Genomic DNA, 23811 nt, shown 5'->3' with positions numbered 1-23811 from the left:
CTGCTCGGGGCAGCCTGTGCCGGCGCCTCGCCGCCCTCTCAGCAAAGAATTTCTTCCTAATAGCTAAGCTGAATCTCCCCTCTTTCAGCTTCAAACTGCTCCCCCTTGTCCTGTCACTGCGTGTCCCTCCCAGCTTTCTTGCAGGCCCCTTTAGGTACTGGATGGCCGCCAGCACGTCTGCCCCAGCCTTCTCTTCTCCAGGCTGAACAGCCCCAGCTCTCCCAGCCTGTCTCCGCAGGAGAGGTGCTCCAGGCTCCTCATCCCCTTCACAGCCTCTGGCCCTGCTCTAACAGGTCCGTGCCCTTCCTGTGCTGGGGGCCCCAGGGCTGGACGCAGCGCTGCAGGGGGGTCTCACCAGAGCGGAGCAGAGGGGGAGAAGCGCCGGCCATGCTGCTGAGGATGCAGCCCAGGGCACGGCTGGCTTTTGGGGATGCAAATGCACACGGCTGGGTGATGCTGAGTTTCGTGTCCACCAGCACCCCCAGCCCTTCTCAGGGCTGCTCTCAATCCGTTCTCCACCCAGCCTGTATTTGTGTTTGGGATTGCCCCGAGCCCTGTGCAGGACCTTGCACTTGGCCTTGTTGGACTCCATGAGGTTCAGACGGGCCCACCTCTCCAGCCTGTCAGCGTCCCCATGGATGGCATCCCTTCCCTCCTGTGCAATGACCACACAAGACAGCTTGGTGTCATCTGCAACCTTGCTGAGGGCACACTCTTTCTGGTAAACACTGCTGGTCTTCCCTGCTTCCCGCAGGACTGGCTGGCTGCCCTTCGTTCAGTGTAACAGAGCCCTGCCTCATGGCCTAAGAAACAAGAACAAGTTTTTGCAGTAGTTCCTACCAAGTGTTTAATGCAACACGCTGGAGCTGTTCTGGTGCCTCCTCCCTTATTGTCCCCTGGTTACCAGAATGACTCCCGTTACACCAGCTACGTCCCCTCCCTCTTTCTTTTCACCCACATGCAACACTAGCTGCACCCACCTGCCTAGCTCTGCCAGCCTCATCGCCTTCCGGCTTGTCCCCACAGGGAACTTCCCCACCTCAGATGACACGGGTGGCACCATCCCCACTGTCCTGGTGCCAGTCTGTTGAGCAGCAGCAAGTGCAAGCACATGGCATTTAACAAAATTCCCAAAAAAGCACAGCCAGGAGTACATTTGTCAGTCTCTCTTTTTGGCTCCAAGGAGAAAATAGCTGAGACGGCACCGCACAGTGTCTCTGCGGTTAAAATGCAAGAGCGCAGGCTATGGCAGTCAGAAAGTTCACTGTTCCTGAACTGTAACCTTCACCTCTATGCTTCTGCTACGGGAAGGACAATCATACACAAGGTTTTAAATATGCTTGAAGCAGAGTCTCCGAAGTGTTTATGCTGTAATGGAGACACGTGCTCACAGCGTGGCTGGGGCCTTGGGAGCTCAGCTGGTCCAAGCCCCTTGCTTAAGCAGGGCTGGTTGCCCAGGGCTGTGCCCGGACCCCTCCCTATTATCTCCGAGGCTGGAGACCACCACAACCTCTCTGGGCAGCCTGTGCCACTGCTCAGTGACCCTCACAGCTGCAAAGGGAGAAGGACGGAGGCAGGGATATCCTGTTGACAGCTTTTACAGCCGAACCCAAGTCTAAATACTGCAGAGCAATAAACAGACTCCAACAAAACCCGCAATGAAGCCTTCTCCAGGGCCCGGCTGGACTTCTGCAGCGTGCTTCCCTTAACCCCACTGCTGATCAGCAGAAAGGACCAATGTAACATGCCGCTTGCTGCATTCACTCTGCACGCAGAAAGCACTTAAATAGGTCTGTCTCACAGCTCTCTGTCAGATCTACATGAGGCAGAAAGATGCAGGGGAAGACCAAGGTGGTGGCAAAGAAAAGCAGCTTGAACAAATACTTTTCCCCTAAAAAGACAAAGTTACACCAGCCTCATTTGTTTCGTTACTTTATTGAAAGTGGCAGATCCCTTTCAACGTTTTTAAAAACTAAAACCATTGTTGCTTTGAATACTGGATGAGGTTTGTGGGGATTGTTTCCTTTAAAAAGTTTACTCATTACACTGTAGTGTATGTGAGTAATAACACAAGGTACCTTATTGACACGATTTGCTACCATCAGCAACAGTGACTTTAAAAGCAGCAGGAGCCCTTCAGCTGCCTTTCTGCTGGACTGCAGTCTCTGCCTTCCCACCTCAGTAAGCTTCCTGTCTACACATTAACGCCTTTTCCTGCGGGAAAAAATGGGTTTGTTGTGTCCTCCGTAAATGCAGGCTTTGAGGTGGCTTGCACCATGGAGAAACGCAACTCTGCAGCAGATCTACAGCAAGATCAAACAGCAGCACCTCTCCTCTGCGGGACAAGTTCATAGTATTTGCTGAGCCTGTATTTATCCATCAGAGAGGAAGAGTAAAGGATAGTCATAAGCTAAAGTGAACAACGCACACCAGGAGGAGGGAACATATGGTCCTTCTCAGCTACTTTGAGCGCAGCACTTACAATCTCCAGGTCTGAATCAAAGTACCAAAAATCAAGCCTTGTTACTAACGAAGTGGCCTATCTTTTAAAAAAAAATGCTGAACAGCTACAGCTTTTTTTCTCAGTGGCTTTGGGGTGAACCAAATCATTCACACAAAAACATCCAGACAGAAAGATCTGGGTATCTAAGGTCTTGCTGACTTAATGGATTTATCTTTACAATTAGAGAACAGATCTCTAAGCAACCAGCTATCAGAAGTTATTTTCCTAAGTCTATTTTTCTAGACCTTTAAACTATAGATTTAAGATCTCTGCCTTTACCTGAATTAAAGGTTTGCTTTATAAACTAGTATTACACAGAAAGCAAAGCTAGTTGGGGGATGGCTCCACTGGAATACCTTAAGCAGCAGTAGATGCTTTTATTTCTCTGCCAGCAACCACCACCGCAGTCTGTCAATTGGAGCAGAGTGCTGGCTTCAGCGAGTTTAGATCCCAGACTGAAAGAAGAGCCAGAAAGTGAAAGCTGTGAAGAAGGGGATGGAGGCCTAGAGTGGCTTTGCAAACCCCAGCCACACCACACGGATACCGTGGCTGCCAGCCATCCAGTTTATACCTTCCTGTTAAGGACAGGTTTCTTGCCTCAAGAACTGCTACACAACATCTGTCTGCCTTTTGTACTGCAGCCCTGTCAGCACCCCCATCCCCCTTTTTTTTTCTGCAACATTTGGACACACACAGTAGGTGCCCACTCAGCTTATAGACTAGGACCGCCAAACCTGTCCATCTAGTTGCTTCAGTTGCAGAAAGCACCAAGGAAAGGAACTCTACCAGCTCCCAAACCAAATGTAACCACTTTGCCTTCCAGCCCCTGGAGACCCAAGGCAAGTTCTGCTTTGCCTGAATTAGGTGAACCAAGGCCTAATACAAAATGATGTCCCAGAGCCAAAAAAAGTACAGTCAGCAAACTCATCCTCCTGTGAAACAACAAGCTGGGAAAGAGCGGCAGCATATTAGCTCAGCTGCTGCTCTACTTGAAAGCTTTTCATTACTAGTCTGCGAATGAGTTGAAGCAGTTCTCCAGAACAACTGGAGAGCTGCTCAAACTTTCCCAGAGGTTGTAATGCATGGAGAGCTTCCAAACATACCTGCACTCGCACATTACTGCTGACACACTTCTTTAGGAAGGGCAGACTTGCCTTCGAAACATCTCAGTGGAGGAGAATTGCCCTCTTTTCCAGCAGCCAGGCATTTACCAGTAACAAGCTGTGAATCAAACCAAGCCAAAATGGATACATCCATAGGGAAACAATTAAAAACTGCATTGATTAAAACTGTAAAAACAATTAGACCACCCATCTTGGGTTCTGCAAAAGGTCTAAATTGTACTTGCATTGCAAACCCCACCCTGGGTTATGATGGAAACACGTGTAATATGAAGGCTCTGAAATGTCCTGAAGTCCGTAACACAATGTTACGTCCAATAGCAGATGGTGGTCTGGATTAGAGATGTAGTTCTCATGAAGCTGGAAAAAATCCTTCCCCCCTCACAACAACAGCAGGGAACGTAGGTGTCAGCGAGCAGAGGTCAGGTGGTTCCGACTGTGTGAAAACCTACAAGAAAGAACAGTGGGTAGAGCCGGTCACTACTGTCCATGTCAAGCCCTCACCTGGAAGATGGCCCACACGCACTGCACCAGCCAGTGTGTCTGCAGACAAGGAGGTGAGTCTGGATGTATTTGCCCCCACTCCCATTGCTACTGTCAGTTTTCTAGATAAGGAAGTCTTGAAAGAAAAAAAAAAAAGCAAATTAACAAAAAGCCAAGGTGGCACTTTTTTCAGGCTTTTAAGACTCACTTTTAGGCTAGGAAGAAATTTTGAGCACTAGTGTTTTACAGTAAGAAACCAACAGGGTCTTTGATGTTTTGCAAACCTCCAAACAACCAGTATCTTGTGCTTACACACTGTCCAGTAGTGCTATTTCTAGGCTGATAGAAGTGAACGATACTGAAACAACTGCACTGCAGGCATCGAACACACATCTGTGAGCACCTCCTGCTCAACTAGAGGCTGAAGTTTTTGCAGGTATCACAGGACACTTTCTGTGATGTGTCTTCTACAGGCCAGCCAGAAGAGACAAGTGTTCTCTTCCCAATGTAAAGTGATTGTTAGGCGAGTGATCTAAACAGACCCACACCATGTCTGCTTGAAAGTTTGAGCAACTTAGTAACAGAAGCTCTCAAGGACAGCCAGTATTTTCAGTCCTTATTATCCAAGGTTGTTCTTTGCTTGACAGCATCCAAGGGATGCTTGAGGTATAAGGCACAAATGACAGCAGCTTAACCCATCAGAAACAAATGCTTAGAAAGCCCAAGTTCAGGAGTGTAAAGACTGTAAAGCTTGGGTTGTATTTACATTAGCAACCAGAGCACAGAACGGCTCCTTTGGTCACATGTACAGCAAAACACTTTTACTTCCAGCCTTCTAACCCGTGAGGGGCCAAATGTTAAGTTTCTCAGCTGCTGAAGAAAGGGCAAGATTTAGGACAGCCTGCTGTGAAAGGGACAAAAGCCAAATTAATGTTAAATAAAGCCTGATAAACCTGTGATCAGGATCTGACACTTGCCTGCAATACATGGATGTGACCGAACTCGGTGCCACCAGTGGAGGCAAGCTGTCTGCAGCACCTGATGAGCAGCGAAGAACTTAATTCTAACAGACTATACTCCTTCACTGGTTTAATAAGTAATTCACTTCAGGAAAAACATTTTCCTACTACCTGAAGCTGGGCAAGCAGAGTGACTGGCTGCACAAGCGCTCTAAATTCTCACTATTCCAGAAGCGTTCCTGGTGACATTTTGCATAGTCCTCACTACCTGGGTAATGGGGCCAGCAGGATGTCTTATATATATGTATATACATATGTATGCAAGATGAAGGTGAATAGCAGCATCTTTCTGTGCTCTACAACATTCATCTGAACTACAGAAACCTGTTCGGTGTGAGAAAGGACTTCTGAGGCAGGAAGAACTGCTTCCATTACTTAAAAGCAGATAAAGGAAGTGACCTTGGGACTATGAGGTCAGCTGTCACCAATATTCAGTTTTTGGGTGTCTCAGCTGGTCAGCACCAACCTTTCCCATAGCTATGGAGTATGACAATGGTTTGGGTCACTGCCAGCCACACCCCAGCTCACATGCTAGAGAATACTCACCTTTGTACCCGCTCCACCATGTGTGCTATCAGTTTGTCAGAGATGCCTGGGCAGGACTCCTCAGCCAAGCTAAAGGCGTTCTCCAGCTCCTCCATAGCTCCCACATTGCCTCCAGTCTGCTTGTGCTTGTCTTTAAGCTGCAACCCAGAAACCGTGTGTCAGTTCCTTATCTCACTGCAGAAAGCACTGTTTAAGCAGTGCAGTACACGCATTAGGTCCCTTTCCCTTTTAGTATGACTACACAAGGGTGCAGGAGGGCATCCACTTTCTTTAAAAAAATAAAAAGGGGCTCTTTTTGTAGGTTAGGAAGATGGAAGTCCAATGTCTGGAGTTCAGACTTACTTCCATGTAATAACAGCAATTGACGTCCTTAACAAATAGGCCCCGATATACTCTTAAACAGACTCAGTTATATTAGAAATGCATCAACAGCCCTGAAAACCCATAAAGTAACAGAACAAAGAACTCCAGCTCTACCCAAACCAGTACAGTCACTTTGCTGCTAATGACAGCTTAGCTCCCAGACGCACACAAAGGTTTGTAGATGGGTAAGGCAGAAAATATTGTAACACCAGGAGTTAAGTCACCATCACTTTTAACAGCCACAAAAAAGTCCGAGTTGCTTTTAGCGGACTGGGAGGCCAAGGCGGATTATGGCCATGCTATGGGTCCTGAGCCACTTGGCCTCCGACACTCTTTCCCGAGACAGCTTTCCCCAGGGGTACAGGGGAATGATGCCCACACTCCAAGATCTCCATACGCAGCATGTGACCTAGATGAAAAGCCTCAGTTCACATCTATCACGGTTAGTGCACTCCGACTAGGCCTCACCAGTCACAAGTTTACTTGCACACGATTTCAGCTGTTAATTTGAAATAGCTAAACCTCTGTCATGAAGGAACTCCTGACAGGTCACCGACACTGAGCCTGAAGGAGGCTGTCGCTGGAAAACCCAGTCACATCCCCTGCAGTGTTTCACCACCTCCTTCACACAAGCAGCTCACGCAACAGCCCCTTCCTTAGTATGCACAGTAACGCACCATGCTGAACAAATATCAAACCTTTTTGTTGAACAAGCAATGTCTGCCAGCTAACTGCTGTCCTGGTCAATTAAGCTCCTGTTAGGCTACGCTGATTAAAGGGCTATACATAAGCCTCACAGTTCTTTGCCTGCAGTTCTAGGATCAGCCTTTCCTGTTGTTGGTGTTCGCCTTTTCTCCATGGTCCAGAAAGCAGGACAATGTGAATGGTAATCACCAGCTGCAGCCGTCCCTGTGCTCCAAGTCCCTTGCAGGAAACAGTTCCTAGCTAAGAAGAGCTGCTGCCTCCTCAGCAAGGCGATCACTCACCAACACAAAGCCTCGGCTGTGGAAGCAACTCGCGTACACCTCTGCTCATTCAGAAGTGGCAAGGGGCACGGAGGGCAACTCAATTAAACATCAAGGATACAGATTTCTTCGGCCAAAAATAGTTGTGATGCTAAAGCCAAGGATTTGATTTGACATCTACCTGATCAAAGACTAACCGCCTCAGAGCAAAATGAAACATGGGGTCTGTCCTGCAGGTAAACTGCCAGCTTATCACCAGCCTTTGATGCCAAGCCCCTGACCTTTTAGTTTGCCCAGCAGCCTGTGATGTTACCCTGTCACTTTCCGCTGCAGAAGAGCTTTCTGGAGGTTAGCAGGGGGGTTACGGAGCTGTACTGCGCAAAGCCTTACAGGTTGGCCTTTATTTATTGCTTGGCCCTCCAGGCCCAAATACATTACCTTTCCTCCCTGGCCCAGAAAGGGCAGACAGGTTTTCAGACCTGCAGTTGCCCACACCTGTGTTGACGACCCACCACGGGTCATCTTCAGTATTAACATCCAATAATACACACGCAGAAGACTATGAACAGCATCTCAGCAAGATTTCCATTCACAAAGACCAGCTTCAGCCCTTTTATGGAAAGTGGTGATCAAAACCTAGCAGGTGTAAGAGGCAATAAAACAATGGTGAGAAGGAGAAAGACCTGCTGTTGGCAGGAAACTAGAACTGAACAGAACAGGTGGAACCAGCAGTGAAGTAGATTTCCTATTTGGAGACAAGTTTTCTTTCACCCCCCTGCTACTGCACACAGAAGCCAGTTTTTTCCAGAGACTGCCCAGAACCTTCCCTACACATGAGTTTGCTGAGTGGGATCAGCAGAGATGGCAGGGATGTCTAATCAAAGGAAAGGAGCATCAGCAAATCTGGGGCACAGGAGTCAAACTAGCAGAAATTAAAGGTCCAAGAAGCCACTTTCCACCTGGAACTGGTGCAGCAAGGCTGGTAAAGGGAAGCATGAAGATGCACTCACTGGTTCAGAGAACTCACAGCTCTGAACACACCCTCATGCAGAAGACTCCTAAACAGGAAGGACTGAGAACCAGAGGTCAGTGATTATGCTGCACAGACTGCCTGCATCAGAAAACAACTTTATTTTTTTCATTTTTATCTCATGTCTAGGCCTACGAGACCCAGACCATCTGCCTCATGCTCTGACCTCTGGAGGCCGAGCCCAGCAGAGTACAGAAGAGTCCAGTTAGCTGAACTCTCAATTTCCGAAGCAGTGCTCAAGAGCCTTCTTTTTAGAATGACCTCTGCTTCCTGCCCTGCAGCAAACCCTCTTTCCACATAGCACTCGACCTGCGAGAAGTGATCAAGTCCAGAGACTAAACCTCAAAAAGCACAGCACTCTGCTGGGCCACCCCTGGAACAGAATCAGGATCCGGAAAAGAGCAAGTCATTGGGACCAGAGAATGGGTCTCTGTGACCCAGCACCCCAAGAAAAGAACCCCAACAGGCAGTGCCTGTGTAAATGATTTCTTCTGAAGTAGAACCTCCTTTCCTACAGTCCTGCTGCAAGCAGCAACTGAAGCCCCCTTATAATTATCATACTCTTCTCCTTTCTTAAATCACCAGCTGGAAAGACAACTCCACTCTCTGCTGATACAGACACTATCCCATCATTAATGGTAGCTTTTACTGCAACCCCACATCCCCACCCAGAACACAAGGCAGGGAAACAGGGTGGATTTTCCAAACACATTTCCTCTGTCTGCCTTCCACAGGCCATACATAGGTAACTCCTCGGCCTCAGCATGCTACCAATAGCAGACATGTATAAACCAAGAAGATGGCCTAGTAACTGGCAAAGCCAGCTCCTGCTCTGATCCAGCCACATCCCTCTCGGTGACTCTGCCATGGACAGCAGCACATAGCACGAGGGCAGGGAACACGCATGGCAGCAGGCAAGCTTAAATACCTGCCTGCCCTAACAGGAGCTGCACTTCAACCACGGAGGCCAGGGACATCAGAGTCCAAAGTTGCCTAGGCATTAGCAAGCCTAAGACACAAATAAGAAACAGGTACTCCTCTACCTTGTCCTCACCAGAAGACAACACAGTAATGCTGTATTTACAGGAACACAAGCATATCAGAGAGGACACTCCAGGGACATATTCACTTTCCTAACATACGGTATAAATCCCTGAACAGAGGCACAAATGCTTCATAGTCCCTTAACACTACTAGGAACCTCATCACGCCTCCCTTCTCCAAATCCTTCCCCAGTTACTTATCCGTGTCAGGCATCTCTTCATCTCCAATCACCACAGACACCAAGAGGTTGTACTCGCCTCCCCAAAAACTGGGTGAACAAGCGTTGAGAGACACTGTGACCGTGGCTGCCTCTTGATGGGCTCAGTAGGCTAGAAAGCAACATGAAAAGAAGTTATAAAAAAAGCCTTTGGTAAATTCACACCACCTTGATGGCAGTCCCCTCACCAGGTCTCAGGAAAGCCACAGACTGCAGTACCCTGACCATGCGGAAGAGGCAGCTCTGTGGCACTAGCCCTTAATACCAGATGAAAGCAAATTTTAGACAGAACACGAGTGCCTGGTAACTTCCCCAAGACCCTCAAAAGCTTGGGTTAGTTCAGTCCACTTTGGAAAGACCAGACAGCAAACATACCTTCTGAGAACCATGAAGAGCCATTCCTTTGTGCAGCTTGCTCAAGGAGTTGGGGCGAATAGTTGGTGGGAATGTCCAGATTGGACCCTGGTCTCCATCCTCTGTGTCTCCATCACTGCAAATGAAAAAGGGAAGGTCAAGACAAAGCTTCAGCTTCATACAACAGGTGTTTTACCCATGCACTCCCACAGGCAAAAGCTCCCCCACACCAGATTGTCGTATCACCACAGGGCCCCAGGCATTTCCCTATTCCAGAGAAAAACGTGAAGAGGAACACTTCAGTCTCTACAGCCCATATACAGCACTACAGAGATCTGAGCAAAGTACTACATCATGTTTTCAAATCCCAAAGACCACCTTTCTGCTCTAGCCATCTTGAAGACAGTTTGAAGTGCTAGTCAAATTTAGGAGAATTGAATTTCAAGACAATCCAAGCGCACAGTTTGAGGGCCCAGACTTAGGTGTTACAAGCCAAACTCCCAGAGTAACTGATCACTTAAATCATTGGCCACGACAGGTAAAGAGAAGCTCTGCCTGGCAACAGCGCCCTTTCCTCACCCAAGGATTACAGCCTTATTATCCTCCACACTGGTAGCAAAGCTGTCTACCCACGAATACACACACATATGCAGCTGTTGCCACACTTCCTGAAGCCTGCAGCTCTTTTATTTAACTGGATGTGCATAAAACACAGCCTTGATTTACTAGTTATGCACAAACTAGATGTTTCTCGTTAGTACTTCTGATCCCTTACGCTCAGCAAAGAGGCTCCACAGGTTAAGACTAGAATAGAGCACTGGGTCCCACTGAACAGGAGGTAACAGCCTGTTTCTTCAGGCAGCAGTCACCTGCTCCCACAAGCAGATGCTCACAGGCCTCCCTGAACTACCGTAAGATCTCCAGCCCAGGTGGGGAAAAGGATCTGAGCTGTTTGCAGGCTACCCTGGGGCATGCAGGGTACGGCAGGGGCACCCCTCCATGCAGAACATGTACGTACATATCAGAATCACCAGAACTGGAATCTTCTCCATGGCCCTCCGACTTCCAGCGCTTGAACCGATCTATCAGCTCCATTAGGAATGAGGTTTTCTTGGTGTAACGTGTGATGAACTTGTGCTTTAGCAATTCTTTAGCTGTTGGCCTCTAGAGCAAAAAGGAAAGCATGCTACATCTAACCATTTCTGTACACTAAACATGCAAGTGCACGACTTCAACTCTTGCCAGGCTTGCCTGTCCATCCGGCAAGCTCAGTACTTCTTTCTCTCCAGAAACCTTGCACCAAAAGGTCTTCCTGCTAAATAAATCTTTGACGTCTGCAATACTTCACCCAAATTCACAGGTGGACAGCAATACTCACAAATCTAGGATCCTTATTGAGGCAGGCTTCCACAAACTCCTTGAAGGGCTTGCTGTGGTGACCCTCAAGTGTTGGAGGGTTATTTTTGGGGATCAGGAAGAGAACTCTCATAGGATGCAAATCAGAATTTGGAGGCTCTCCCTTTGCTAGTTCAATGGCTGTAATTCCAAGGGACCAGATATCTGCCTGAAAGAAGAGCAAGAACAGTGACTACATGGAACAGCAAGGATCAATTCTGCAACATGGAAGCATGCAACTTCAGCACAGCTGAAGGGCTGATCACATAAAATCAGACAGGGTGTTTCATGTGTAACAGACAAACTTCTCCAACAGACCTTGAACCATAACAGGAAACTATCATTTGTGCAGTAAGCAGCACTTCCAATCCCTGTATTAACCCTGGCATCATCTCACATACAGTAGCACCAGGCAGCAAACCTCCTGCTCCCAGCTCACCTTGAAGTCATAAGCAGACTGTTTGATGACCTCTGGTGCCATCCAGAACGGAGTCCCAACAAAAGTGTTTCTCTTGATTTGTGTGTCTGTCAACTGTCCAGCCACCCCAAAGTCGGCCAGTTTCACATCTCCTTGTTCCGAAAGTAGCACGTTGGCAGCTGTTCACACAAAGAAGCGTCAAGTCCACTAGTTTCTGAATCATCTCCAGCCCACACAGAACTGAATACTGAGAACAGACCTCCTGTGACATCCTCCTTTGCCCAGTGGAAACCCACCGCTCAGATTCCCATTCCCAGCCTCACACCGTTCTCAAGCTCTGACCTCTGCCAGCTAACACGGACCAAGTTCATAAGCTTGGCTGGATCAGAAGGGGGATATTTCTAGGGCAGTAGCAAGGAGCAGGTGTGAAGGGCCACACAATCAACTAGATGTGATTCCTTGCCACACAAAGAAGAGGACAACATGGCCCAGGATACTTCAAATGGTCTTGATTTTTTTCCTAATAGCACTCCGCAAAGGTTAAATAGCAGATCCTTTTAAAGACCTCACAAGTCCTGGTCTTGTACTGCTTCCCACTCAGCTTAAGACAGTGATATTGCACATGTTTTGGGATGGGGGCTTTCTGGGAGGACTTGTGACACCCTACCTACAAACTTGTCAACTCTGCTGGCAGCCAACAGTCCTGCACAGCTTGCAGTGCTAGAAATGCATAGTTTCACTTACACAACAGAATCTTTTCTACATATCTCCCTGCATGAGGTTTCTCTGCTCTGCTTGTTCACATCCCCTCCTGCAGAGGGTCAGAGCAGTTAGCATCCAACACTGGCCACATCTCCACAGCACTGTCCTCTCGTCCTCCTGCTGTCCTCTGATGCTCTGTGCTCAGTGTGAGACTGCTCTTCGGGAGGCAGATACCAGGTCTCTCTACACTGCATACAGCCAATGACTATAAAAATCAGTAACAGGATAAGCTGACACAAGCTGCCCTGATTTTCTAGGGCTGTGAACCCTGCATGAGGACAGCTTACCTTTGCAGTGTGTTCTAACCATGATAACGAGCATACACACGCCTTGGAGTCCAGCAGTAAAGCAAATGTCCAGACATAACGGAGTCAGCTAATATCTGAGCATGCCTTTCATGGACTCCTTTGCTTTAGCCCCCTGCCTGTCCAGACTACGAATGCCAGAGAAGAGCTACAGATCCTTACTGGTACTCTAAACGCTAAAGACATATAAGTCATGAGTTGCAATAAAATGGCAAGCATCAAATTCAGAAAGAAGCAACCTAACAGGAAGCTAAGCTCTCCACTCTCACCTTTGATGTCCCTGTGGATCTTCCTCTCAGAGTGCAGATAATCCAAACCCTTTAGGATTTCTCTCAGGATAGTAGCTATGTAAGTCTCCTCCAGGGGTCCTGGCTTCAGCTGATAAAGGGCAAAAAAATGACTTAAAGGAGGGTGACTGATGCCTTGGATTTTCCAGCCTCTCAGTTTGCTACTTGGAAACCTCAGCCAAGGTCACATTCAGCAGGAAGCACCTACTGTGTGCCCGGTGCGCATTCTGTAAGCAGAGTGCTGGACTTTGTACCTGGCAACATTAAAAGGAAAATCTTTGGAGGATTTTCTGTTAGTCTACTAAAGGCTTCCCAGAGAAACAGCAGGATGCTCATCTTTTGCTTTGGCCTGGAAATACATTGCTGAACAGAACATCTTAACAGTTTCTCTTGTTCAAGTCTCTCTACTAGCACGCAAACACTGAACTTCAGCCACTACAACAGCCAGAGACAACTTCTACCTTCTGGCTGTACAGTATTGTATCAAAGCTCTTCTCCTTTTCATCAGTTCTCCTCTAAAGAAGTCCTGCCTTTTCAGTGCAATAACTGAGGTTCTGACACTAACGTGACTTCTGCTGGTAACAGCCCCCACCCCTGCACCCTTCCTCCAAGTCAGTTCAGTGCAGGCAGGCTTAGCAGTTTTCACTACATGACCTTAGTTACTGCTCTGGAAAAACAGGCTTTATATTGTCCTAAGGAGAAAAGCAAAATCCTGTGATGGAATACTGCACAGCAGAACTTTGGCCATGTGTTTATTCTGCATTTGTATTCCTTTAAAATCTGGGATAACTTATTAGATGTCATTTGTATTATCAAACACCTGGCAACGCTGATTGTGGACCAGGTCCCTGCTGAGCTTGATGCCATGCAAGCACTGAACAATACCATGAACTTGTGTTAGGTGAAGTATGGATTTGCACCGCTCAAATCAATTGGCTGCTGTCACATTTAAGGTCACTGGCTCCTTCCATTGTAAAGCAGCAGAGCACACTCTAGAACAGTGCTCTGAATGCTGAGCTTCATGCAAACATTTCCTCTGTTCTGCGATATGCATAACCAGTACATCTGTCCTGCACTGCCTACCCTTCAGGCACAGGGCTGTCAAAAAGATGGTATGTGGCAAGTGAGTGTCCAGTTACAGGCATTTCACAAACCAGGTCTCCAGCCAGCGCTTTCCATGGTCCATAGCTTACCAAATCCAAGGCTGAACCTCCTCCTAGGTACTCCATAATTATCCACAGCTTAGTGCCCTGCAACAAGAGCATAAATCAAGAGTAAGGACAGTAATAAAAGCAGGCAGAAAAGTGAAACTCCCCAGAGGCAGCAAGACACATGTGTAGTCCTGTACACAATCCAAGAGATGCTGCACACTGCAGCTCTCAGAGGCCTAAGGAGGTTGCTCCCAGCTCCCTCTTTCCCACTGACACAGCATTACAGCAGTGGACCAGCCTCCAGCACATTCCTTTCTCTCAGTCTGCAGTTTTACCTGAGCAAGCTTAGTGTCCCTACAGGCACCAGACTATACAGCCCACAGAGATAAGCATATTTGCAGGCTGTAGCCATTTAACATCGCTCCAACAGATGTAGCACATCTCCTTCTTGACAATGACAGGGGACATTTGCAGCCTTTGATCTCAGTAGCAGGACTGCCAGCTTGAAGGGTACAATCAGTAAGACAATCTCTTACTCCTCAGAGATTTCCAGACTGAGGTTCACAGGGTCCTGGTAGGAGGTAAGCATCAGATCCATGGAACTACAGCTTGCTTGGTGTTTGCAGTAGAAGGCTGAGAAAATGCATTATAGCCTTTGAAAAATACGTAAGGAATATCAGGATCCAAAGAGCCCAGAAACTGTTTGCTACAGACCCAATGTTACATATACCTCCAGCAGCTGGCATGCAGAGGCCACTTCTGGTCATCACTACTAGTAGTTTCCACTGGGGATTCCTAAACCTGTTTTCAATGGAAGTGGTACCAGCATTCCTCCAAAAACTCAGTTCCTGTTCTTTTCATCATTTCTGATCAAATGATGATCACAAGAACACAAATACAGTTTCAAACTGCTCTTCTTTTCAGACACATAAAGCCCTCAGTGGTACTACCTTAAAACTGTGATACTTTGGAAAAGTATTCCACAAACTCCCTTTCAAGAATGGCCAAACAGGGGAGAGGGCAGCCTCTTCAACGGGTATTTTTCTCTCCAGGGAAACGTCCTGCTCTTGGGACCACACTGTACCGAGGACCTCATTTCCATATGCTTTGCAAGTGTCTTAAAGCCCAGCCTCCTATTAAGACCACATGAATGCAATGGGCAGAGCTACTGCTGTTCCTGCTGCCACACTGACACTCACAGACTGGACACTTTCCAGTGCTGTATGCCACCAGCAGCTACAGCACCCATCGAGAAGCCCACGCCATTCCCAAACTGCTGGCAAGCGAACTGCCATGGCTTTGTCCTACCTTCAAGTAAGACCCATAGTACCGGGTGATGTAGGGACTATCACACTGGCTGAGCACTGTAATCTCCTGCTGAATGTCCTCAATTTCATCCTCAGCCTCCTCCAGATCAATGATCTTGATAGCAACTACCTCCTTGGTGCGGTTGTCAATCCCTTTATACACTTCACCAAACGATCCTTTGCCAATCCGCTCCAGCTTGGTGAACAGCTCCTCAGGATCCACCCTGGAGTGCTAAAGCAAAGATGGGAAAAGTCCATTAACTCCCACGGCAGCCTGCAGAGTGCCACGTATACCCCTACAGCTCACATCCCTATGTATATGTATACAATATATATCCAAGATTAGAAAAACCAAGGAAACCTTTTACATGGGCTTTCTGCCCCTTCAGACTGTAGTCACTGGGAGGAGGAAGGGGAAAGAAGCCCAGTAGGAGAACGCCAGTAAGCATCTCTACGGAAGGTGTTGGGTCCTTTGGGACAGGACTGCTCAACTGCAGGCACTAAATTGGTGCCAAAGCAGCTCCATGAGCAAATACTTGTTCATGCTTGGATAAAGACACACACGGTGTACCAGAACTAGCCCTTCCTTTGAAGATCTGGATGAGAAAATGGGCACAAGCAAGAGGCCACAGGAAGTTCGCATGGATGTTTCCCTAGTCTGCTTTCTGGCACTCAAAGACTGGAATGATTTATACAATTTGCACCTTTCCCTACTTATTTGGAGGGTGAAATACTCTAATACTACAAATACCAGTTCACACTAGCTGTCTTCTCTGCTGCAGCCTGATTTCCAGGCAGCACCCATCCCAGCTCTCTCCAGATATTTACAGGGGGAGCCTTGCATCTTTTAGGTCAGCGGCAAGGAGGCCAGACACCTGCCTATACCAGAGGAGACAGGAGAGCTGAATGGACACTCCATCTGCAGACCTGCTTTTCTGGAACACCCTGTCCTCTGGCTGGCACACCCAGATGCAAAAGCAAATAGCATTTCCCTCATTAGATAAGCACATCAACTGGGAAGCTACTAATAGCACTGGCTGGAGAAATACAGACTCTTTTAACAGCAGCTTCAAAGTTAATTCTTTATTAGGACAAGTACACACAAGAAAGTGAAGAAATCAGCTATTTCATTCTGTCCAGCTGCAGACCAGGAGGTCCTCCTCTTCTTCATACTATTAAAAGGCCCTTGGTGAATAGGTTTTCTGCCTTTTAAAAAAAATTAGTCTAGTTTTAAAAAAATATCTGTAAAATATGGTCTGATCTACAGGAAGCATCCAAGCCATTAGAGCAAGTTTTCCACACCCAGAACTTCTCAGTATCACCTCCAACACGTCACCCAGAGGGACTGCTCCCTTGCAAAGGCCTTGAGCTGGCAGAGATTTTATCTGAGGACACAGCAGCTGCATTTTTCCATCTAACACCAGGTTCCACCAGCAGACCACCACTGAGCAGCCCCAGATGCTGCTTAATGATTAAGCCAGCCAGTCACTACAGGTTGTTTGCCTTCTGTGCCCAGTGCTTTGCTATATGGAGTAAGCCAGGCCCAGAATGAGCTTTACAGTCAGCTTACTCAACAGGATTTCCACGTGCATTCCAGTCCAAGATACAGAAGGATAACCAAATATCCTTGCGCATCCATGGCAACACCCAAACAGGCTGTACTTTGAACAAATGCACTGGAAACAGACTGGAGGGGATATGCAGAGATAAAAGGAACTGGAGATATGTAACAGGGACTGAAGAGAAGGAGGCGGGGGAAAGGAAGAGGATTTGAGTTTGAGAAATGCCAGGAGGCAACATGAGAATGATGACTGCAGCGCAGGGAGAACAGTCTGGCTAGTCCAGGCTCACAAGAGGCCAGGAGCAGCTTCCACCTCTTGACCAACTCACAGGAAGGGGCAGCAACATGGCCCAGACGTCACCTTGCACAGTCACCTGCTGCAATGCCACCTGCCACATCAGCTACTCTCACACATCAGGGAGAAGGGAGAGAAAGAGGATCATCTCTTAGAAGCACTTGGCTCAGCTGGTAAGGGAAACGCTATCCACATGAATCCTGCAAGGAAGCAACCCTGCAAGAAAACCTTCCTCCCCTCCCAGGTCAGTAATTTTTCCAAGAGAAAAGAAATTGCAAGATGTGAGTTACTGCTCCTCTCCTCAGCCTGGCATGGCGTATCAAAGAATCAGGACTGATTCTTCAAGAGCAGGACATCAAACGTAAGAGCACCAGCTACTGCAGGCAGCTTTTGGGACAACCACCATTTTATGTATCGGGCTCTGTAATCACAGACAGCTTCGTAAACAAACTTCCATGCTCTGATGTCAGTTTATCCCATTTTCTGTGGAACGAAGCAGTTCAGGTAGGGGTGGTGAAGGAGACAAACCTTCACGACAAGCATGTGGAGAGTTTGCTCAAGGGCTCAGGAAAATGATACAACACTGATGGGCAGAAGAGACAGGCCCACGACATTAGGTTGGAACAGGAAACTTTGCAGATAGTGAATTTACCTCCCCAGTACCTGTCACTTCAAAACTGATCTGGAAATGCTTCAGAGCTCTCAGGTGACAGGGCAAGAATATGAGTCTTCTGTGGAGGGCCTGAGGAAGAGCATCCCCTGACGGAGTTGTCCAAATCACACAACCCATACCCATCAACAGCCAGAACCTAGTGAGCGAGTATGGCACAAAGTGGTAGAGAGTCCTTCCAGCCATGGTTAACAGTCTCCCAGATGCCTGCTGCAGAACCAGAGTCCGCTAACAAATTTCTTCACTTTCTGTAAACAGGGAGGAGGAAACGAGCCCATCACCAATTCAAGCAGGTCTGCCCAGTGGAACACCCTGTGAGCTACCATGGTGGACACCACAGAAGACATTGCCAGATGGCATCTTTGTGGAAGCAATCCTGAATTCCCATGACAAACTAAGACAGAATTATGCTAGTCTGCAGGACATCTGCTCAAAAGCTCTCGCCCATTAAAAAGTTCCTGTTTGAGCTGCCACATGGTAATTCGCTGCCGACGAGCAAACATTCAGACCGATGGGCATACGAGCCCTGGCACTCACCAGACAGAACAAATGCAGCTATGCCAGGAACAGAGCACTATGCAAGCGCATCACCCCATCAGAAGAGAAGCACACTACCACACTTGGGGGACCAAGCGGGGCAGGCAGAGGGAAGCAGAACACATTCTGTGTAGCCTGACTCTCCTCTAGCCCAGTAAATTTGTACCTGCAGAGCACTGCAATAAGGGGTGTTACAAGCACGATCCGTTCCCTTCTAAATACGAATTGATCTCGGTGTCTTGTCAGAGAATCACCCTGGCTGCAAATCCATGTTCTAGAACTGTGCACAGCTACAAACACACCTGAGAAACATCATTAGTAGAAAGTAATAAAATCCAGATTAAATCCTTTACACCTGGCATAAATGAGCATAGATAACCCAAAGAAGATTATTAGCACCTGTCAGTTTTGCAGCTGCTCACCACCTTGGGATCTTTCCATTTTCTTCCACATTCACAGAACCCACCAGGGCTGCAAAACCAGGCCAGAGTCTGAAGAGCTAGCAGGCCAGCTGCTGTTCCTTGTTCTACTACAATGCACAAAGCTTTTAGGGATGGTCACCTCATCGTACCTTTTTGCTTGACTGAATGTCAATTACACAGCAGGTCTGGAGCAAAAAGCTTCATGCTGCTTCTCCCCATTGAAAGCAGTCAGACACCAGAGACGGCTCAGTCAGGCATGAACAGGCATTGGGGGGAGAGCACACAAAGCTATCTTGGTTGTACGTGCAGGAAGGGGAGGGAATTAAGTATGAGAGGGATGAGGACAATCTGTAATGTGCTCCTCTTCTTCCCTCCAGGTTCTCACAGCCCAGGAAAGAAGGATGCTCTGTCATGACAGGTGTGGGGGTGTTTACCATCATGACTGATGATGCCATGTTTTAAAACAGAGCGACTCACTGCAGACATCAGGAATTAGGAAATGTAGTGCATTATGAGGCAAGCCTGGCAGTAACACCAGCTGCAGAGACATGATATCCACAGCCTTTGAGGGGAGAATAGAGAAAAAGGGTAAATATCTACCCTCATTTCAAAGCTACTACCCGGAAAGATAAGCTGCATATTAGGAACAGAAGCAAATACCCTTTGAACCAGCTCAAGGTCTTCTCTCTGGGCTGTGTCCAGCTGGATCTCACTCTCAAAAGAGCCACATTCAGCATTGCAAGCAAGAGTCAGACTTGCATCTGCTGCATAAAACACTTGAGAGGTGCTGAAACCCTTTTGGAAGTGAGAGTTCCATGGTCTGGGGCAGGTCAGGATCACAATCACTGTTACATATGGCAGAAGTCTGTAACAGAAAAAGATTGTCAGGGCCACAATACTTTAAGAGCTGAAGCTGCTTGGGAGTTTGGCAGCCTCCAAAGGTTTACATGGAACTACAGCAGCATTTAGTGTTCCTTCTGACTAGAGCACTTTTCAACCAGCCAAACAAACAAACGTAATTTTCCCCTGCCAAACACAGTAGAAGGAGGAAGTTTTAACAGACCTCAGGTACCGACCCTTCCTTCATTGCCTCCTCTCCTCCCCAACTTCCCATCCAGCATTCACCCACACTGCATGCTACACCCTAACCTCTGGCCACCAACAGATTGGTCATTGCACTATGGCAACAGGCACTATGTTTGTTCTCTTTGGGGAAATCAGCTTGGCATCTGGAAACATCCAAGAGCTTCCCTGTCTACACGATATTTGAGCACAGCTCTTTTCAGCTGCCGAGCCTGAGACCGTTTTGAACTTTTGGAGTATAGACAAGAGGAAAGTTTGTGTTCAGCACTTTGAAACACACAAGCTTTTCTGAGGCTCCCAACTTGCTTCACAGCTAGTATCCCTTTGCTTCAAGGGAGTGCGGCATTACTTAGCCAGAGAACTTGAACAGCTTCTTCAACGTCACATAAGGAACAACAAATCTAGAAACAGAGCTCAGATTAGAGCTTTAAACACAGTAACGCAAATACATCATCTAGCAGATAGAGCTCCCAACAAAGACTGGAGGCCCACTGTGCTGTATGTACACAGCAAAGGGCAGCCAAGGAACAACAGACAGCCAACTAGCTGAGGCAGGGGAACAGATGCACAGAGGTAAAGCAGCCTGGGGATTTGCCTACGGTAACCCTGCACATCAGCAACAGAACCAGGAAACAAAGACAAGTCAAGCCCCTGACATCCCAGTCCAAGTCTTAGTCTCTCAAATTTCACAGAACCTCCTACCACTCCCTAAACTAGTGAACAGAACTTCAGGCCGATTCCTACTGCCCTTCCAGCAAGCCTCAGTTACATAGCTTACGAGGTCCCATCAAGGATTCCTAAAGAGATCTGAGGAATGGACAACACAGACTGCTTTCCTATTTCCAGGACCAGACAGAGAGTCATGGGATGACAGAATCTGTGAATGTCCTACATTTGCATAACAAATTCAGAGATGAGACCACTGGAACTCTGATAAGCTTCATTAGTGAACGAATGTACAAAAAAGCCTCAGAGCAACCTCCTCTGTAGCTACAGACCTCAGTTCTCAGCCCTAACCAGACAGTATCCTTTCCTATTCCTTTCATTTCTCTCCCTGTACTATGACTCACTCAGGCACTATATTTACATTTAATTCCACACACACTTTGGGGAAACCATTTATGTGAAAGACTGCATGCAAACTAAGATGCACTGCAAATCAATTTCAAATCAGAAAAGGCTTGGAGAAAGCATAGTCTCAAACCACTAAAGCCTTTAGTATTACAGTTATACACTTAGAAGCAGAACAGAAAAATACCAAAAATTCTCACATATCATGGTTTAACAAGACCTACATTCAGTATTGACATCTGCCAATAATCAAACACACCCCGCAACCAGATTCAGAAGAAAGAAGACTTAAGCCAACACTATTGTGGTTTAGTTTTTAGTCCCAAGTCATGACATCATCCTTCCACATTCCTCTTATGAAAATGTCATCACAGCAACAGGATTTAACCACATCCACTGAGGCTCACCTCTCTCTCAGAAGAATTAAAAGCTCAGTATCAAGTATCACTACCTCTTATGCATTAAGATTACAAACACTGTTCTTCTCAGGCTGCTGTTATGAACCCTTCAGCAACGTAAGTCTGGCACAGCCTGCACACACAGCTTTTCTGTTCCCATTTCTATAGACCTCTCCTCCCAAAAATACTCAAGAGTGCCGATGATTCCTGTTTCCCTAAGAAGAGCAAAGTTAACGTCAGAGAAAGGCACCACACTGGGTGAAGAATTCCCTTTCCATATGGCTAGCAACCTAACACTATCAGTCCAAAACCACCATGGAGAAGACACAAATCAATGTGCTGACAGGACTAAGCCAAGACATGTGCAAGAGGGACCGAGAGTGGCAAAAAGTGATTTTCTAGCGATTTGTTTAAACTCATTTCAAGAGCAAACATAACAACGTTTGTTCTTGATACAAGAGTTTAAAACAAATTTTTAACTGCCACTTACCTGGCTGGCAAATTCTCTTAAGTGAGCCATGCCTACAGGATGCTCAGACATCCGCTTTTGCAAAACCAGGGAGGTTGGGACGTTGTAGCACAGCGGGAAAGTGGTACTTTCTCATCCACTGGTCAACTGCAACAAGCAAGAACATAACAGCTCTACCTTGAGGTTCTCAGAGCCTGGCTTATTCCCCAAAAGAGCTACCTGCCTCTTTTTTTTCCCCTTTGATTTGCAGTTCTCCTTGAACCTACCAGCCCGTTCTAAGTATGCCAGCCCCTCCTTGCAAACCCCATTTCTGAATTCTTTCCAGGCATGCCTTCCACATGTATCAAGGAACCTCACTGTAATGATATACAGTGACAAAGCCTCAGGCACCATTTTCCCCACCATCACCTCAGCACGCTCCCTAGTATGACAGCTGCCCTTACAGCACCATCCCTTCATCACAAGTCCCAGCACCTTCCTGAGCACAGCCACAGAGTTATCCTCAGATACCCTCCCTCTCCTACTACTGCTCCCTAGTAATCCTGTCACTGGGGGTACCCCTCCACTCCCGTTCTCCCCAGTTCACCCACTTGCAAAGCTCAGCTCCCTAGCGCACCCCTTCCCCCTCGGGGATCACCAACCATATGCCACCCCTCGGCACACCCCCCCCCCACACTGCTCCCCGGTTCTACCCCCAGAACCTGCACTCCTCAAGCAACCCTCTCCACCGACCACAGAAGAGCCCCAACGCAGCAGGGCCCCCCGGCCCAGCCCCCTCAGGGGCCCCTACCCCAGTGCTCCCCAGTACGGCACCCTCAGCGTCCCACAGACCCCCTCAGTGCTCCCCTGTCACGGTGGCCCTCCAGCCCCGCTCAGGGACCCTTGCCCGCATCGCACGCCTCAGGGCCACCACCTCCTCCCAGTACCCCCAGAGAACCCCCACCCCATCACGGCCTCCTCAGAGCCCCCCACCCCGCCCGGCCCCCCCAGGGCCCCTCCGTTGCGGATCCCCATCCGGCACGGCCCACGGCCGCCCTCCCGGCCCCGGGCGCCGCCGCACCTACCCGGGCAGCCCGCCGCACCTACGGCCAACGCTCCCCGCGCGGAGGGCGGCGCGGTGCCATGCCGGGCCCCGGCACACAGAGCTGCCGTCACCCCGGGCTGCCCTGGGACACCGAGCCCGTCCGCGGCGGCAGGGGCGCCGGGAGAGGGGTGGGAAGGGCCGGGCCAGGCCGGGCCGCGCCGGGCGCAACAACACGGCGCGGCGGGGGGCGCGGGGCAGGGGCGCAGAGCCGCGCTGCCTGCCGGGAGGTGCAGTTCCTGCGCCGGGCCGGCCGGCTGCCGTCTCCCCTCACGGCACTACCGGGCCCGGCAGGCAGCGGGCAGCGGCGGGGGCGCGGCGGGCGGGGAGGGCAGGGAGACGGCGCAGGGGCTGCTGGGACGGAGAGTCCGTCGGCGCGGACGGCGCAGGCAGCGCGGGCAGCGGGGACTACCCGTCCCAGGGGCCCCGCGGAGCGGCGCTCCGGCCTGGGCCTTCCCGGCGAGGCGGGGGCGGCGGCGGGGGGCCGGCCGGTTCCGCCCTGCGGTGGGGCGGGGGCGGGAGGAGGCAGCCTTTGTCCTCCCGGCCCTGCTTCGCGCGTCATGGCGCCTCCCCTCAGGCTGGCGGCGCCTCCCCTCAGGCTGGCGGCACCTCCCACCGGCCCTTAGGGGTCCCGGGCCGAGGCTGGGCTGCCCCGTGCGCGGTCCGCAGTGCCGCTGGGTCCTCCGTGAGGGCGAGGAGCCGCGGACCCCCGAGGGACTGCCAGTGCCCCCGCCCCGCTGCGGGGAGCCAGGCCCCGCCGGGCCGGCGGGCTGGGAGCCGGCGGAGCGGAGCGGGCTGAGGCGCGACGGACGGGGCCGTTCCGTGGCCCTTCGCCCCAGGCAACCCCGCAGCCTCTCTGGGGTTGTCAGCGGCTGAATCACGTTTTCAAAGGAAAAAATAATTCTCGCGACCTCTGTTGCCAGTCAGGTTTAAAACCAGACTTCAGCTTTCTTC

At 49.1% G+C, this 23811-nt stretch overlaps 1 protein-coding gene across 3 annotated transcripts; it reads right to left on the bottom strand.

Annotated features, from left to right (window-relative positions):
* Window positions 1–1916: 1916 nt before the first annotated feature.
* Window positions 1917–23307, bottom strand: STK25 (serine/threonine kinase 25). Of its 3 annotated transcripts, XM_080410431.1 has the most exons (12): window positions 22841–23298; window positions 21798–21923; window positions 15272–15502; window positions 14006–14062; window positions 12795–12903; window positions 11480–11637; window positions 11024–11209; window positions 10664–10809; window positions 9667–9781; window positions 9332–9403; window positions 5673–5809; window positions 1917–4072 (listed from the first exon to the last, which is right to left on the bottom strand). In XM_080410431.1, the coding sequence occupies exons 2-12, from the start codon at window positions 21846–21848 to the stop codon at window positions 4033–4035; spliced, it is 1302 nt and encodes a 433-aa protein (XP_080266557.1). In that variant the 5' UTR covers window positions 21849–21923; window positions 22841–23298; the 3' UTR covers window positions 1917–4032. The 3 variants fall into 3 exon arrangements, 2 of the variants coding, with proteins under 2 accessions (XP_080266557.1, XP_080266558.1); XM_080410432.1 differs by lacking the exons at window positions 21798–21923; window positions 22841–23298 and adding an exon at window positions 19416–19581; XR_013931841.1 differs by lacking the exon at window positions 1917–4072 and having other exon boundaries at window positions 5680–5809; window positions 8011–9403; window positions 22841–23307.
* Between the last annotated feature and the right edge of the window lie 504 nt (window positions 23308–23811).

This window comes from Falco punctatus (assembly GCF_963210335.1).
Source record: "Falco punctatus genome assembly, chromosome: 13".
NCBI classification, from domain to species: domain Eukaryota; kingdom Metazoa; phylum Chordata; class Aves; order Falconiformes; family Falconidae; genus Falco; species Falco punctatus.
The sequence above is the reverse complement of the archived record's forward strand: the minus strand, read 5'-3'. Positions and strand labels throughout refer to the sequence as shown.

Excerpts from the sequence above, each read along its gene's own strand:
- STK25 (XM_080410431.1), bottom strand. The coding sequence starts at position 21,848 with ATGTCTGAGCATCCTGTAGGCATGGCTCACTTAAGAGAATTTGCCAGC. Across the intron at positions 11,638-12,794 it reads GATCCACAGGGACATCAAAG|CTGCCAACGTGCTACTTTCG; the intron begins GTGAGAGTGGAG and ends TTGTGTGAACAG. Across the intron at positions 9,782-10,663 it reads AGTTCTGGTGATTCTGATAT|TGATGGAGACACAGAGGATG; the intron begins GTACGTACATGT and ends TTTCATTTGCAG.